General features: G+C 35.8%; 1 protein-coding gene across 2 annotated transcripts in view; it reads left to right on the forward strand.

Annotated features, from left to right (window-relative positions):
• The window catches only part of LOC113227205 (kinesin-like protein CG14535), a 465861-nt gene that overhangs the window by 430300 nt on the left and 20069 nt on the right, over positions 1 to 15492 (forward strand). For both annotated transcript variants that reach the window (XM_026460095.1, XM_026460097.1), the window contains exon 3: positions 14315 to 14521. In XM_026460095.1, the coding sequence (XP_026315880.1) occupies positions 14315 to 14521 (207 nt within the window). The remainder of the gene's footprint in view (positions 1 to 14314; positions 14522 to 15492) is intronic.

Consider the following 15492-nt stretch of genomic DNA (forward strand, 5'->3'; position numbering starts at 1 on the left):
CTTGCGCTAAATCTCGCGGCACAACATTCGCAATATTCGTGAAGTCAACGCCTGGGGCGCAAACGGGCGCGACCGCGAATGTGGGACGCGGAAAACTTATTTCCCCTTCGTCTATGTTGTGTATACATGTTATATGTATGTATACATACAATACATATTAAGAATCCGAAAGCTAAACTTGACTCGTTATACCATACTTATTGTTGTTGTATTCTTCTAATAGTGGACTGTGGTAGGTCTACATACGAACACAATTTTACTGAGAGAAACTTTGATAATTCCGCAATGACACATTCAAGTCTGCTCGCACGTCTACGTTTCACATAATGTTTTATCTTTGTATTTTTAATTTACACATATTTTTAATTAGTTTATTTTGTTTTTAATAGATACTTTTTTTAATAACAGTAATTGATTCATTACATTCAATTCAAGTTAGGGTTTATTTTAAGTTATCTATTTTTTTTTAATTTCTTTGGATCAACTTGTTCATTTTTTCAGTCGTGTCCACATTTGCATACCATGGCGACCTATTGAGGTACAATTTAGTATAAGTCTGTGCGTCACAATTTCTACATTGTATTACTTCATTCATCACACACATCTTGTTGGTTGTCCTAAAAATAAATACATAAATAAATAAACGACAAAAATTCACACACGTTTTTTAGTTCAGAGAAAAACCAGAGATCACACTGATGAAAACCATAAATTATGAAAAAATTACTTTTGTTCAGCCATAAACATACTATACCGTGCGTCAAAAAAGTCATTAACTATAATAAGTACACTTAAACAACTTATGAACCAGTGATTTACAATATGATATTTATGTATTTATTGTTCTAAAGAGTTTAGTGTCATTTAAGTAAACTTATTATTATTTTTAACATTTTTTTTATAAAATAGAAAAGACTAAAAATAATCTTTTACATGAGTGGAATTTCAAGTTACTTGGATAAATAAATTTTTGTTGAATTGATACTCAATTATTTTTTGTGAAATTAATGATGATCGAACACTGAGAAATTTTTTTTTTGATCCGGCCGAATTCGAACCGACGTCTTCTAGCAAACCGTGCCAGACGCTATACCAACTAAGCCACGGAACGAACCAGCGAACCTCCCAAATTTTTCTATGTATTTGTTGTCGTGTCTTTGTATTTGGTTTTTCAACGCCTTATTAGCCGTAGCACCATCTATGAGAAATCTTAAGTATTTCGTCACCCAGTTAGGTACCTTTACAGCTACCAAGTACTTTTACTTGGGTAAACTTTCTCTTGTAATTTTAAACTTAAAATACGAACTAAGTAAGTAGATAAACATGTGTGAAGAAACTGATGCGAGTTGGGGCAAAAGAGATTTGTCAGGAGCGTAGCAAATAGATGAACTCTGCCTGATGAGCGCTTCCCATTATATCACAACATTTGATTTGATTTATCATTGGACGACTGCAAGTCTAGCCTGTTTCTCCTGTCACGACTATCTGTCGTAACTGTGACGTTTAGTTTATCGTAGAACGACTGTCGTATGTAACTGTTCCTACTAGATCCTGACAATTTATCGGTTCACGGCAGCCACCTTGGCGTTCGCACTATAGAATCACATTTTTATCGTGACGTTTTATTTATCGTTTGACGACTGTCGTCCTAGCTGTTCCCATTGTCACGATAGTCCCTATCTACCGATCCGAGAGATAGGGTTTTCCGGAGAGACTACGGGCTCGACGGCAAGATCAGGTACAGCGAGCGTCCGGGCCAAGCCCTCCGCCTGTGATACGCCTTTGCGGACCCGAACTTGGGTATGGACTCGCTGGGGTTTGTGGTTAGCTGCAGAGACGGACATGTTTGTCTGCCCCGGTTGCATGTGTCCGGTGCGTCTGTCTCGTGAGCAGCTAGCGCGTCTTAGTAGCGGTCTAGTTGAGGGCCTGAAGCGAAGAGGCGCGTGGGGCACATGAGTTGCCCTTTAAGTTGGAAGCTGTGTCCAGACATTGTGTCCTGCGACTGGCATCTCCGGCACTAGCCCAGAGAGCTAGTAAAGGATAAGCTAGATATCTTCCGATCCCTCTAGCCGCTTAAGTTATTGGGAACTGGAGGGACGTCTTTTTTCGGCGTCGGGAAGTGAACGTGTCTTAAGCTCCGCTACCAATGAGGAGATTTGGTAGTGGACTCAGAGTCGACGGCTAAGCGGTGGCAACCGCTACTTGTGCAATGCGAAACGGGAAGTGAACATCTTTACAGCTCCGGTACCTATCTGGAAAATAGGGAGGGTACTGAACGTGCAGCCGGGGCGGCTCTCCCGAGGCACTAGCCTCTCGAAGAACCAGATGAAGTCAAGTGACAGAGGTCTGTGACAACCCTGTACACTGGCTGATCTGGGGTCAGAACCTGAACTTGTAAGGTTCCTGTGCGCGCACAGGTCATAGTGCCCTTCTCGTAAGGGTTGATGGGGAGAGTCACTATAATCAAAACTAACGTAGAAAGACATGGGACTTGTCACGGTAGTCCGTCGTCGTAAGGTCAAAAAATTCGTGAACGACAGTTAATCCTGTTGTTCTATGTGTGAACAACTTCATCTAAATATACCAACCACGACACTTTCACGTGTCACGACATAATGGGAATAAACACGACACGACACGACATAAAGGTATTTTTTGTCCATCCTTACCAGGATTTCCACCAAAGTAAAGCTAATTTCCACATTAACATTCATCCAAACATGAAAACGCATTTCTCATTACAGTACACTCCCCCACCAATGATTTGCATCTTCAAATAGAAGCCAAGGAGATAACGGAGCATAATTTGCATCCTTGTCACGCGACCAAATGAGTTCAGACTTTGTTTACGTGTAAAAAATGTCACTCCTGACGGAGCCCATCACGCTTGTAGACAACAAGATTTGTTTTTCTACTTTTGGGATTCCTTTTCGGTTGGGGTTTGCTATATTTAATGTTAATGATAATAAGAATAGCTTTTCTTCATTTTTTAGAACAATTTTGAATTTACAGTAACAGTTAATAATAATAATAATAATCTTTAATAATAATAATCTTTATTTGTCTTAAAACATGGTTTCTTAAACAATAGGGGCTGGAGCCTCCTTTTAAGCATAGCCTGTGTCAGGAGACTCCGCTCTTTCTTACCTACACGTTTCAAAACAACCAGTATATACATAATTAACTAACTTAACAAAGTAAAAGAATAGTACTTATTAATATATTAATATTACTAACTAGGTATACAAATTTCCTTACAATACATACATATATATATATATATATATATATATTCTATTAGTGTGTGTTTATGTGTGTGTGTGTGTGTGTGTGTGTGTGTGTGCGTGCGTGCGTGCGTGCGTGCGTGCGTGCGTGCGTGCGTGCGTGTGTGTGTGTGTGTGTGTGTGTGTGTGTGAGTGTGTGTGAGAGAAAGAGAGAGTGCGTATTTGTTTATTTAATATCAGTGATCCAGCAGTGCTTCAACTTCTGTGTATGTTTTTTCTGCAAGCCAATTTTGTACAATTTTCTTGCACTCATAATACAGCTTACTGTAAATTTTCAGTTCACTATTTAAAACATTGTAAAGATTTACAGCACGCTTGTCATATTGCCTATTATATGATCTTCTTTTTAGTCTTGCTTGTTATATGATCTTCTTTTTAGTCTCCAGTGCATGTATTAGGGAATTCTGCTTTTGTATAACTATAGCTACATATACTTTAGTTTTGTAAATTTTATGCACTAAAAAAAATATTCAAAACATGATTAAATTAATTAATTAAAATTGTTGCTGCCATAAAAGTACTTTCAACAGAGAAATTGTAACGTGTAGGTACTTTAATGAAAAAACATATCGAGAACGTAACCTTACCGTACGCATCCGATACGCACTTGGCCAGATTTTTTGTTATATCCTCATGTCTCCAGAGGGCTGTTTGTCATCTCGGAGAGACATAATGCCACGTCTTGCATGTAATGGAAATCACCTGCATATTTTTTGGGTCATGAAATAATCTTGTTTTTCTAAGAAGGCTTTCCTTTTTATGGGAAATGACTTTTGTAAGGGTGCAGTGCCGAACATTTTGGTGACGTCACCGCATCCAGTCACAATCCAATTCTGCTGGCTTTATTTCAAAATGGAAGGAATAGTCACACATTCTTCCGTATACTCTTTCTGATTAGGACGAATAGCTGTTATCAGGGGGCCTACCACAACCTCTTAAAACAGTATTACTTTAACCTTACATTGACTTTTCGCACCATAACGCGCTTAAAGTAATCTTATTGTAATGTTGAAACTATGATTGGCAGCTTTGGGACTATTCATTCACTCAGTTCGTACTATGACGCGACTTTAACATTAAAGTAATATTGTTCTTGAGTCAAATTTAGCAATCTTAAAATAGTTACACGGATGCAATGGAAACAATATTATTTTCAGTTTTATTGTCTTAATATTGATTTGTAATGATTAAAAGTTAAGTTAAACTTAATTATTTACATATATCACTTCAATATTTTGGTTTTTTTTTATTTAATAGCACATCTATATGCTCCTTGGCGAAACTAACAGATGACTCAAAACAGATGACAGAAACTCACAACGTGACTATCAAGACTCAGCTTGTTTTATTTATTTTTCTTCATGAAAATGCGGAATAATTATTAAAAACAACGTAATTTTAATAGATTTTATTATTACATACTTTTCTTAACAGTCAAAATTCTCTCTCTGAATGTAAATAACATTAAGTAAGAGAAAGAGATGGCATTATATAGTTCATATAGCGTTATCTCTTTCCTATTTTTAGTAAGGAATAGACAATATTGGGAATTCATTCGTTCTTTCAATCCCTTTTGCAATAATACATTACTTGGTTGACAGGTTCGTCGTGGTAATAATATGAGTAATATTACAATAAGCTTACTTTTTAATTAAGCTTACATTGAAATAAGATTGTTTTTGGAAAGGTTATGGTAGGCCTGATGAGTTCTGTGTTAGCGGTGCCAATAAGGACTATACCCCCGGATATTACATTAATAGCTACGTATTTTTTATTTGACCATGAATGGCCATGTTATTACGATCATAGGACCTGTAAAGTAAGCCGAAATGTTGGTTTGTTTGAAAAAAAAACAAATATACGCGATTTAGTTCCGAAAAATAGTTTATCTCCTATATTATGTCATGAAAGGTTTCTTTAATAAAATATAAAAAAAAAACAATTAACTAGGTTACAAGACTTTCCCAATATCGTAGACTCGTCATCTTATCATTTTGTCTTTTTTATGATGTTCCCAAGCGACGGGACGAACAGGTCGTGAGCTTGGTGGTAAGCGACACGCCATAACAATTGCAGTGCCACTCGGAGCTTTAAATTGCACATATTTGAGAGGCGTTGCCAGTCCCATGTGCCTGTAATTTCACCAGCACCTAAATATTAAAACTGATTTGCAGTAACAAGAAGCTCTATTGCTACTAATATATTATAATTATATTTAGAAATACGTCTTGCATTTACTCTTTAAACATACAACAGTGTGTGAAATAAAAACTACAGACTAAAACAACATAAAAACCCATTTAAATTAACATACACTAACTTACGGGCAAAGAACTAGTTGCAATAAGTAAGCAACTTCAGTCCGATCGGATTAAAAACTGCATTAAAATTCAATTTGCACGTAGAAAGACGGCAACGGACCAAGCGGTATCTGTATACGACCGTACGTCAGTCAGGATTTACGGATTTACCCGTCGACGTGTATAAGGTACATGGATGGTTAAAAGCCAGACAATGGGGAGTGAAAAATTAAGCGGTGCTTTTTTGATACTGACTAATTGCTAATGCATGAAGTTCGCCTTTGTGATAAGTGAATATGACCTAAGAAGAACAATATTTGTGACTTGGCATTCACTGCGCTATTTCTGAATGGAAATTACTTGACCGTTCCTCAACGGATATGCACGTATTATGAAACTAGCGGAATACAATTCTACAGATTGTGACGAAACCCAAATTTTGAATTTCGATCATGTCCTAAAATAGTGAAGACCAAATATCACCATGTTACGTCTATGGGAAAAATATTCAATAAAAACAGAAAATAAGAAAAAAGAAAGACGCAGCGCTTCGGTAGGAAATCGAGATTGTAACATTTTTCACTCTCATTGTTTGAATATAGAATTTCCGAAGACGTTATTTCGTTAATACCACTAGATGGCGTTGACCATTTATTTCATCGATTGATAAATTCCTATGTTATTATTTTGCTTTTGGTTTTCTTGTAACAGTGCATGCTTAGAGATGTAAGTTTTTATACATGAAAGAATAAGTAAATAATATAATAAGACCACGACGAAGTCATTTAGTTCTTCGTAGAAGTCATTTAGTTTTAGTTCAAAGGAAACGTTTTGTTGTATCAGGCGCTGAATAGAGTTAGTTGGTGATTACTCCACCGCCAAGAGCCTTCTTAAATAAGAACAAAAAGCATAATTAATTACATCTTTTGAGTTGGCTAAGTATAATGAAGGTAGTACACAATTATTCTAACATCACTAACAAAAAAAGACCCAAGTAAAAAAATATTTATACCTTAAAAACTGCAACATTTTGATACAGGCAACATTGTTTTGAAGGGATAAATATATGTATAATATGATTCGTTGGGCACTGGAAACTTTGCTTTTAGTCGAAACATTCTTTAAAAACTATTAAATGTTTAAATGTACAGTAACTGATTTTCTTTTTATATAAAAAATACGAACCCTGAATCACAATTGTCTATGATCTTAAGCGACAATATGGCCGCTTGATTTACAGATTGCAGCAATACTGACAATCCAAAGCCATCACACTATAGCAATAGCAATTATTAATTTACATCCCCATTAAGCCCTTCCACACCATCCGACGTCAGACTCGGATTAGGGGAGTAGCCGAGCCGCTCACATCAAACGCTCCATTGCGTTTGAAGCCAGTCTAATTGAAGTTGAAAAGTATTTTTGACAGTTCGTTTCTCTGCAAGAATATTTTTCAGGGAAATTGTGCAGCGAAAATTTGTCTGAAGTCACTTGGAGCTTGAATATGCAAATATTGGTCGAGTTGCTTGACGTTGGTCAAAAGAAAACTTGATGTAAAGGCGTTACGGTGATTTCCATGGTGAAATGGTTAAGTATCACTGGTTCGGTTAACAAATTTTCAAAGAGGTTCTTTTTCTGTAGATCTACTCTTGTTCTCGTACGACATTTAGTCCGAAACGACTGATGAAAAATTAGCATTACTTGGCTCAATCAAAAGACAATGTCAAGCATGAATATGCGTGTTTCAATTTGGTCGTGTATTACTTATGTGACAATAATGGTTTCGGATGGATGTTTAATTGAGAACCAAGTATGTAGAAAATAGTAGCTATTGCCTCTGAAACTTTGTCTTTGTGGCTGTCACAGTCGTATTTATATAATCTCGCAAAACTACACACTTTAAGGTTCTTTGTCTCCATTTGTGGAATTTTGGTTGACATATAGTATTGATTTGAAATATAATATTCCCATTTATCTTTAAATGAAGATAAACCTGAAAATTTGTACATTTCCTTAATGGCACGCAACTTGAAGTTTTTGCAGAGAAACAAGGTATTTTTCATGTTTTAGCGAAACGCAGCAGTCGCTACAAATCTTTTTTGCACATATATTTTAAATTCATATAGAAATTCTTAATTTAAATGTACTTGTTTTTGGCGCCTTTTCCTTTCTATGTGTTACTATTGTTTCTGTAACTATACATCATTTGTAATTCAAATAAACTGATACAGTCCGCTACATTGTTTTTATGTTAGAACCTGTTAGAAAATTATATTGATGACCCAAAACTCTGTTCTTTCTTTTTTATTGAGTTAAAATGTTGTGCATATAATAGTGCCCTTAATAATATCATCATCATTCATCATCATCAACGCATTATGCGATCCTGAGATCGCCTCTAAGACTTAGCCTGTATTATAGTCCGCCACAGCGGCCCAATACGGTTTGCGGACCTCATACGCTTTCCAAGAATTGTGAACCTTCAACAGGCAGTTTTATTGCAACGTTAGCGTAAGTCACACTTTGATCTAATAAGGCCTTAGTATCTGCAAAACGACAACTTTTCAAGGCAGAAGTTTAAAAATTCTAAAAACGAAATTAATCGATAACTTTTTAATCTATACTATCTCAGCTGGAATTCAAATTATTCCCGTACTAATACGGTTCATTTTGCTTGAATCAAGCGCCAGGGTCACTGGCTTTATTTTTTTACAAACGACGTAAAAGCCATTTGACAAATGTATATCGTATAGTATACGTGTTCTGTTTAGCTCAGTTGACGTAAAAAATCATTGGCATATGCAAAGTACCTATTGAATACAGCGGTTTTCTTGTAAAATTTCGAGGTATTTTTTTGTTTTGTTTCTATCGCGAAAATTTTTAGTAATCGTGTTTTCACACAGCGTATATCCTCAATTAAATTACATATTTTTTTCCTAAGTATAGTTTCTTCATTTACCGAAAACATATTAATGTTTACGCTACAAAATTTGCGACAATATTTTATGCAATTGTTGCTTAGTGAGGGCTCTTAAAGTCGAGTACCGTGTAAAGCCTTGCGGCCTAAGTAATAAGTACTAGATTTTATTACCTGACTATGCATATGCATTTTTACTAAATATAATTTTAAGCTAAGAACAGTTACACACAGCGACAGTTAGCAGCAATGCACTAAAAATCGTCGTATTAAAAGACAATTCCTACAAAAGCAAACTGTAGTCACGTCAATGGTTTTTCAAACAATTTTCTCGATCGTGAAAGATGAAAATATAACACATAGTTCCACAATACTGGACATTGTGAACCTGTTATAATCTACCACAGATCTGTCTATGATAATCCAATTATTTCATCACATCTAAACTAACTTGAACACCGATTAATGCCAACAACCTGACTGTAGAACGATCTACGAATATTTAACTAACTAAACAAATCAAGACTAATAGGACTAATTGTAATAGAATATCAGTGATTAGTCAACCGAAGCACGCACTGCTGACAACGCTGATAAATTTGTGATTACTTCATTGAATTACAAATGTACCTATGCAGGGATTTGATTCGACATTGTTGAGGTACCTCAACTGTACTTCCTTGGTCGTGCACGCGTAAGAGTAATATAATTATTGAGGCATTTTACAATGACATCCGTAACTAACGACTTTACCCCAGGTATTATACTATGTAAAGACATAAATAATAGGTTTGCAAATCATAATGGTCCTTCGAACCGGATATGAACAAGCAACCCATTGATACAGCTGAATCGTGACACCTGAGTGACGTCTCAGCTGCAGACAACTAGTGTGAATGCATTAGAACTCCTTATGCAAGAGTCTGTCCATAGAAGTACTGCCACCTTACCTATATCTGCCGCCAAGCATTAATTTGGGCATTACTGTTCCGGTTTGGAAGGGTAAGGATGCTTATGAAATTACAGGCACATGGGATTTGTCAACTTGTCTCAGAGTGACGGACGCAGTGGCAGTGCCCCAAAGATCTTAATCTTTCCGAGCTAAAGCGCTGAGTGGCACTGCAACTGTTATGGATAGGTGTGTCGCCTACCACCAGGCGCACTGCGTGTTCGTCCCGTCACTTGGTATTATAAAAAAGACTAATGTAAAACAACATTAATTCAAAAATATACTTTTAATAAATAGAATCTGTTTCTTCAATTGGAAATGACATTATTTTTTCGGATCTAAAATGCGTATGGCGTCTGTGACCATGGGACCCGTAAAGACTCCAAATCGTTGGTTTGTTTCAAAAAACAACCTTTAGATCCGGAAAATAGTTTCATCTCCAATTTGTAGATATCGCGAAAACTTAAGAACCTGTCCTTATCCTTCAATATCAGCCGGCAAGCGTCAACTGTTGAATTAAATTCTCAAAAAAGAAAACAAAAATCTAATAAAATCTTCGCTCTCCATTGTTTGTCATGGAAAAAATTTCAAGACCTTCAACGCAATGATACACCCGAAAAACATCAAATTACGAATCCGCAATCCCTCTTCTAATCTCACTGTAATGCAACCGCACCTGTCAGGTGTCTCTCTAAAATTAAACTGAACTATTCCAATTTTAGCTTTATTCCCCGCGAGTTGGCGTCTAGTGTGTAATTAATTTATAACTAATTGCTTTGTACTTTTGCTGTACGGTTTTGTTCATTATGTTCAGTGCTAGGTGAGGATGAGAAATACGTACTTAGTAGTATAGGTGAAAGCAAAAAGAAATTTAAAAAATGCACTCCTTTCTAGCTGACGTAGTCGTCGTAGTAGAGCATGTAAAAAAAATTTTTTTACACTGTTATATCCCAAACTACGACTACATCTGTTTGTCACAACCTTTATAAAAAGTTATAAGTAAATAAATATTGTGTCAGATAATTTTGTGACACAGATGTGCCATATTTCAAAATTTTAACAAAAATGGTCACATTCTGAATCATACTGTGTAAATAATTTTTGTGAGTTGCGTCAAGTATTTATAATAAAGCAAGGATGGTATTTTGATCAAACAACATACAGGTATATATAGTTTAATTTAAAAAATAAAGTGTCATACAAATAACTAGAGTCACGGTATCATAATATGAAATCTCATATTATAATCCTGTGACACTGTAATCATAAATGATCTAACTGCCAGTATTGATTTTTATTACATTTGCCCTAAAGCAGAACTTAAAGAACATAGCTACATTTCTCCTACAAGAGCGAACTGTAAATCAGTGGTAAACGAACCAAGAGCCTTCACCAAATCCACTTTCACTAACAATACACACCCTTTGTGTTACATCTCAAAATGGCTCCTTAATGTTGGGAACATCTGCTTTCGCGTACCCGTAAATGTATTGCGTTGCTTTAATACTATGTTTATGGAATTTGAATACTCTGCTTTAAATTAATGGGATTGTTAAAGACCGTAGAGGTAGAGAATGTTTGAATATCCCACCGCAGTGGGATATTATATCCCAATCATTATATTCCACAGCATTGCGATGTAACGAGTTGATTTACCATGAATATCGTCAACTTAATTGGTTTAGGCTATAATCATCACGCTGGACCAATGCGGGTAGGAGACTTGACAAGTTTATCAAATAAAGGCTTCAAAATAAAATATCAAAGAGATTAGAAGTGTCCGTGATTGGCCAAGTACCGTTTATATTTTAACCAATCAGGAGGCAGTAAAATGTTTGAGTAGCATTTTGATATATTGTATTGTTTTCAAATAATTATTTTTTCCCAAATGATTACGCCTTTGTATCTGTTATGTAACATTTTGACATCAGTTTACCAAATTGTGAATCTTCTTAGCAAGAGGTATTGTTACTAAACGTTCAGTGCCAAATTGTAATTCATGCAGATGGAAGAAGATGAAATAGACTGTTATCACAAGACATTCAAAACAGAGATACACATCATATTGCATTTACTTTATTTCGATCTGTAAAAAAACCAGCCATCGGGCTGATAATAATGAGACACACCAGTTACCTGATCTCAAATTAGGGATTTCCCTGTAGTATGAATACTAAGGTAACGGTATTGATTCCGGGGTATTAACCCAGAACAACCAGCCGAGAACCAATTCAGAAAAATCCATTTCCTACACTGATCCTACCGAGAATCCTCATCTTGCGCCCATTAAAGTGATAGGTAAATTCGAACGAACAATCTCTCGGTTCTGAAGAAATTGTTCTTCCACTAGACTGCCACCGCTCATCCATTGATGTCAAATTATCCTAAATAAATTACCATTATAATTACAATAATTATTGCATATAGACCTATGCGTCTTCGTTATTAACATACCTAATATTACATAATGTTAATTAACTACATCAAATTAACATTAACGATTATTACACTCGAGAGTCTGATAAGATACATTCAAATGATCCCTTAAAGGCAATAATGCATAAATGCATTGGGTATTACAATAACTGTCTTGATGTGCGGGAAAGGCAAATTTGGGTACATGCATTTTTCGAATATGTGCTTCATACAAATTCACATAATACAAGAATTAGTTCGCCTTGAAATTCCATGACGAAATCGAATCTATTACATCAGAAAATAATCATATAGCATGTGACTCTTTGTTATATTCGGGCGCCTGGTGGTAAGCTACACGCCTGTCCGTAACAGATGCAGATGCCACTCAGAGCTTTAAATCGCGAAGTCCTTAGGAGCCCTGCCACTGCTGCTAAACTTGACAATTTCCATGTGCCTGTAGTTTCACTAGCATCCTTACACTTCAAAAGTGAAACGCAGTAATCGTCTCACTACTGCATGGAGGCAGACTAGGTACGTCCCTGGACGAATTCATTCAAAAGCAGCTTTAGTTTTAGTAATAAGACAAAAGACGGCAGCTTTGGCATTGCCATGGATTCCTATTGCGGTAGCATTGTGGTTGCTCTCTTGCTTGACTTATATTCTTCATCCATCGTGTCATACATGCCATTTAATTCTTCTTACTATGCACTATAGGCTCTTTAAGAATATTCTCTTGATCTGAAAACGTTTTTCGTGTCCGTCCTTCTCCAATATTGTCCCCGTGACCGAACGGTTACCATGCTGGTTCGATTCGAAATGTTTGTATGCCCTACATTTATTTATCTCGTGAGTTTGGGTGCAATTTGTGGTTGTCCATGTGTTTGTCCATGACACCCGCTATATAGGGTTACCTTGGTGCGGGGCTATGAGTGTGTGCGCGTTATTATTACTATTATTATTTTCATTCGCTATATGTCCCAAGCCTCCTGGATAGGGTATGTTGTCCTCCATGTTGAGAACAACATACCCTGTTTTTTTGAAGTTTTTACTATCATATAGCCACGGTTAGACAACAGACACTGGTTCGTGTCTAATCTGCTTGAAGGAATTATTCTTTGTGTTATATCCTTCTTTATTTTTGTCATTAAGTCTTCTTTCAAATCGCATCTTTCACGGATTATAGTGTGCTTCACTCTGTTTCATACCGTACCTTACGAATTTTTCTCAGGAACCTCATTTCTATTACATTCACTCTATTCTCGTGTTTTTTCTGCTATATCCAAAATTCACTTGCATACGTCAGTATTGGAACCAAAACTGCACTACACACCGCCATACTATTTGTGTCTTTGATACCAGGTTGACAAAATATAAATTTCATATATAGTCTCAGACAAAAACTACAAATGACGTTCATTTGATTGATAATGTTATTCGCCTGAAGAATCATTGATGTAAAATATCATGAAAATAATACAAGGAGAATAGTAAAGTCGATTTTTGATGCCTAATTTTATACATTGTTACCAAAGGTAAACATGAAGTCGCTAAACAAGTGTAAACGGATATTCACAGAGAACTTTGTCTGTTCACGATGAGATAGGTTATGAGCACAGTCAACATCGTCATACTCAGCTTGACACTTTGAACTTTCATGAGTGGTAGTTGAATTTAAATGTGAAGTGTAACGTTGAGCGCGCTATCAACGTTACTTTGTTTCATTTATAACTAAAGGTCGGAATTACATCTCTAAATCTTGGAAATACTAAACCTTTATTTCAAAAAGTAGCTACTTAATTCAAGGTAATTTAAACTTTTTGTATTACTAATTTGTAACTTTATAACGAGAGCAATAAAACTACAATACATTACTGCGTATCGCGCGTTGATAGCAATTCATTAACTAAACGAAAATCTCGGGTATACAATTTTACGTTTATATTTAGAAACTTGAATGGCCATTTCCCGAAAGTTAACACTTTCGTTTAGTGACGCTACGGAATTCAACGGGCGAAATTTTGGTTTTTTGATTGAACCAATAATAACATCAAAGTATTAGACAATATCAAATAAAGACGTTGCTCTGGTCCAGAGTAAGTAACTAAATCGCTTGTGTTTTGGAAATCAAAACGAACGACGGTACCACAAATACCCAGACCTGAGACAATATAAAAAGTTAGTTTTCCTATATTGACCCGGCCGGGGGTCGAACCCGAGACATCAGAGATCATAACAATATGAAAACCGGTGTACAAGCGTCTCGACCACGAAGGTGGTCAAAAACGTAGTAATTTTGTGCAACTTCTGAAAATTGGTTATTAGGAAAAATATTTTTTCCAATGTTAGTTGCACATATACGAGTAACTACATTATTCGTTATACAATTTACTTTAAGGCGACGTTTATAAATAAAATAGACAATAAATAAGTTCTACTTTCTTTTCAGGTCAAAGTGATGCTTCGTGTCGGTGCCACGGGAGAAGGTCCTTTTACATCAGGCACTCAGACCTTCAATCTGGACAAGCGCAAGAAACAAGTAAGCCTTTGCGAAAACGCTGCAGCCGCTACCACTGCACCCGAAGATAGAAAAGTTGGTGTTGCTGCTCCGAAGATGTTTGCATTCGATGCTATATTCTCACAGGATGATCCACAGGTAAGTTGTGTTTCTAATTTCGAAAGATAACCCTTCCAATTTGGCTAGTACTGTCTTAGGGAAACACATGAAGGGAACCTACTTCATAAAGCTCATGCTTATAAGGAACTAGCTTATTACCACGCAGTTTAAATACGTATCATAACCTACACAAATTTGAACGGCTATTACATGGCAAGATGATGAGTTTTCTTTTTAGAAAATTAATTGTTTTCTCTGGACCGCTAATACTATCACCTAAAGAACGACATAGAAATATACAATGAATCATATAAAAAAACATGTAGCTTCTTCAGATATGTTCCTAAATTGTTATTCAACATTGCGCCAAACTCAACGATCCGCCAATAATATTTAGACAGAAATAAAGAACTAAGAAATTCAGAATGTAATAAAACTTAAAACGAAACTTGTAAAAACTACGACTAAATCAGAATTGCTATAAAAGGGCTATAGTAGGCCCCATGAACGTTATCCTCTTCACTAATCTAATAAAGGCCTTAGATCTTCATTCATATACTTGAAAATATTTATAATAATTTCCGACATGCACGTTCTTTAAGACAGTTCTGTAGTTGATAAAGCGAACAAATTCAATTGTAATCTGACAATACATCAACTAACTCTAAAGCCAAAACACGAAACATCAAAAAACGAAAAATTGCCACACAAGCCAATAAGTATATAAATTAAAATTAACATCATTTTCTAAATTAAAATACCTCACTAATATTTTTGAAAACAGTCTCAAACCCTGTATAGCACATCCTCTTTAAGAAAAATATAGTTAAAAGTTCCCTCTTTAATTTTTGGTCTAAAAAGTAAGCGAAACGTATTTTGATGCGATAAAAATTGTAGTCTGCAATATCGTGTTTTTAAAAAATTTTAAGATTCGAGCGTCCTTGAAACGATTTCACGACTTTATATTCCAATCAAGCTCCAAGCCCTTCGATTGAGTGCCACCAACGCCG

This window comes from Hyposmocoma kahamanoa, unplaced genomic scaffold (genome assembly GCF_003589595.1).
Source record: "Hyposmocoma kahamanoa isolate Upper Pololo Valley unplaced genomic scaffold, ASM358959v1 202, whole genome shotgun sequence".
In the NCBI taxonomy this organism is placed as follows: domain Eukaryota; kingdom Metazoa; phylum Arthropoda; class Insecta; order Lepidoptera; family Cosmopterigidae; genus Hyposmocoma; species Hyposmocoma kahamanoa.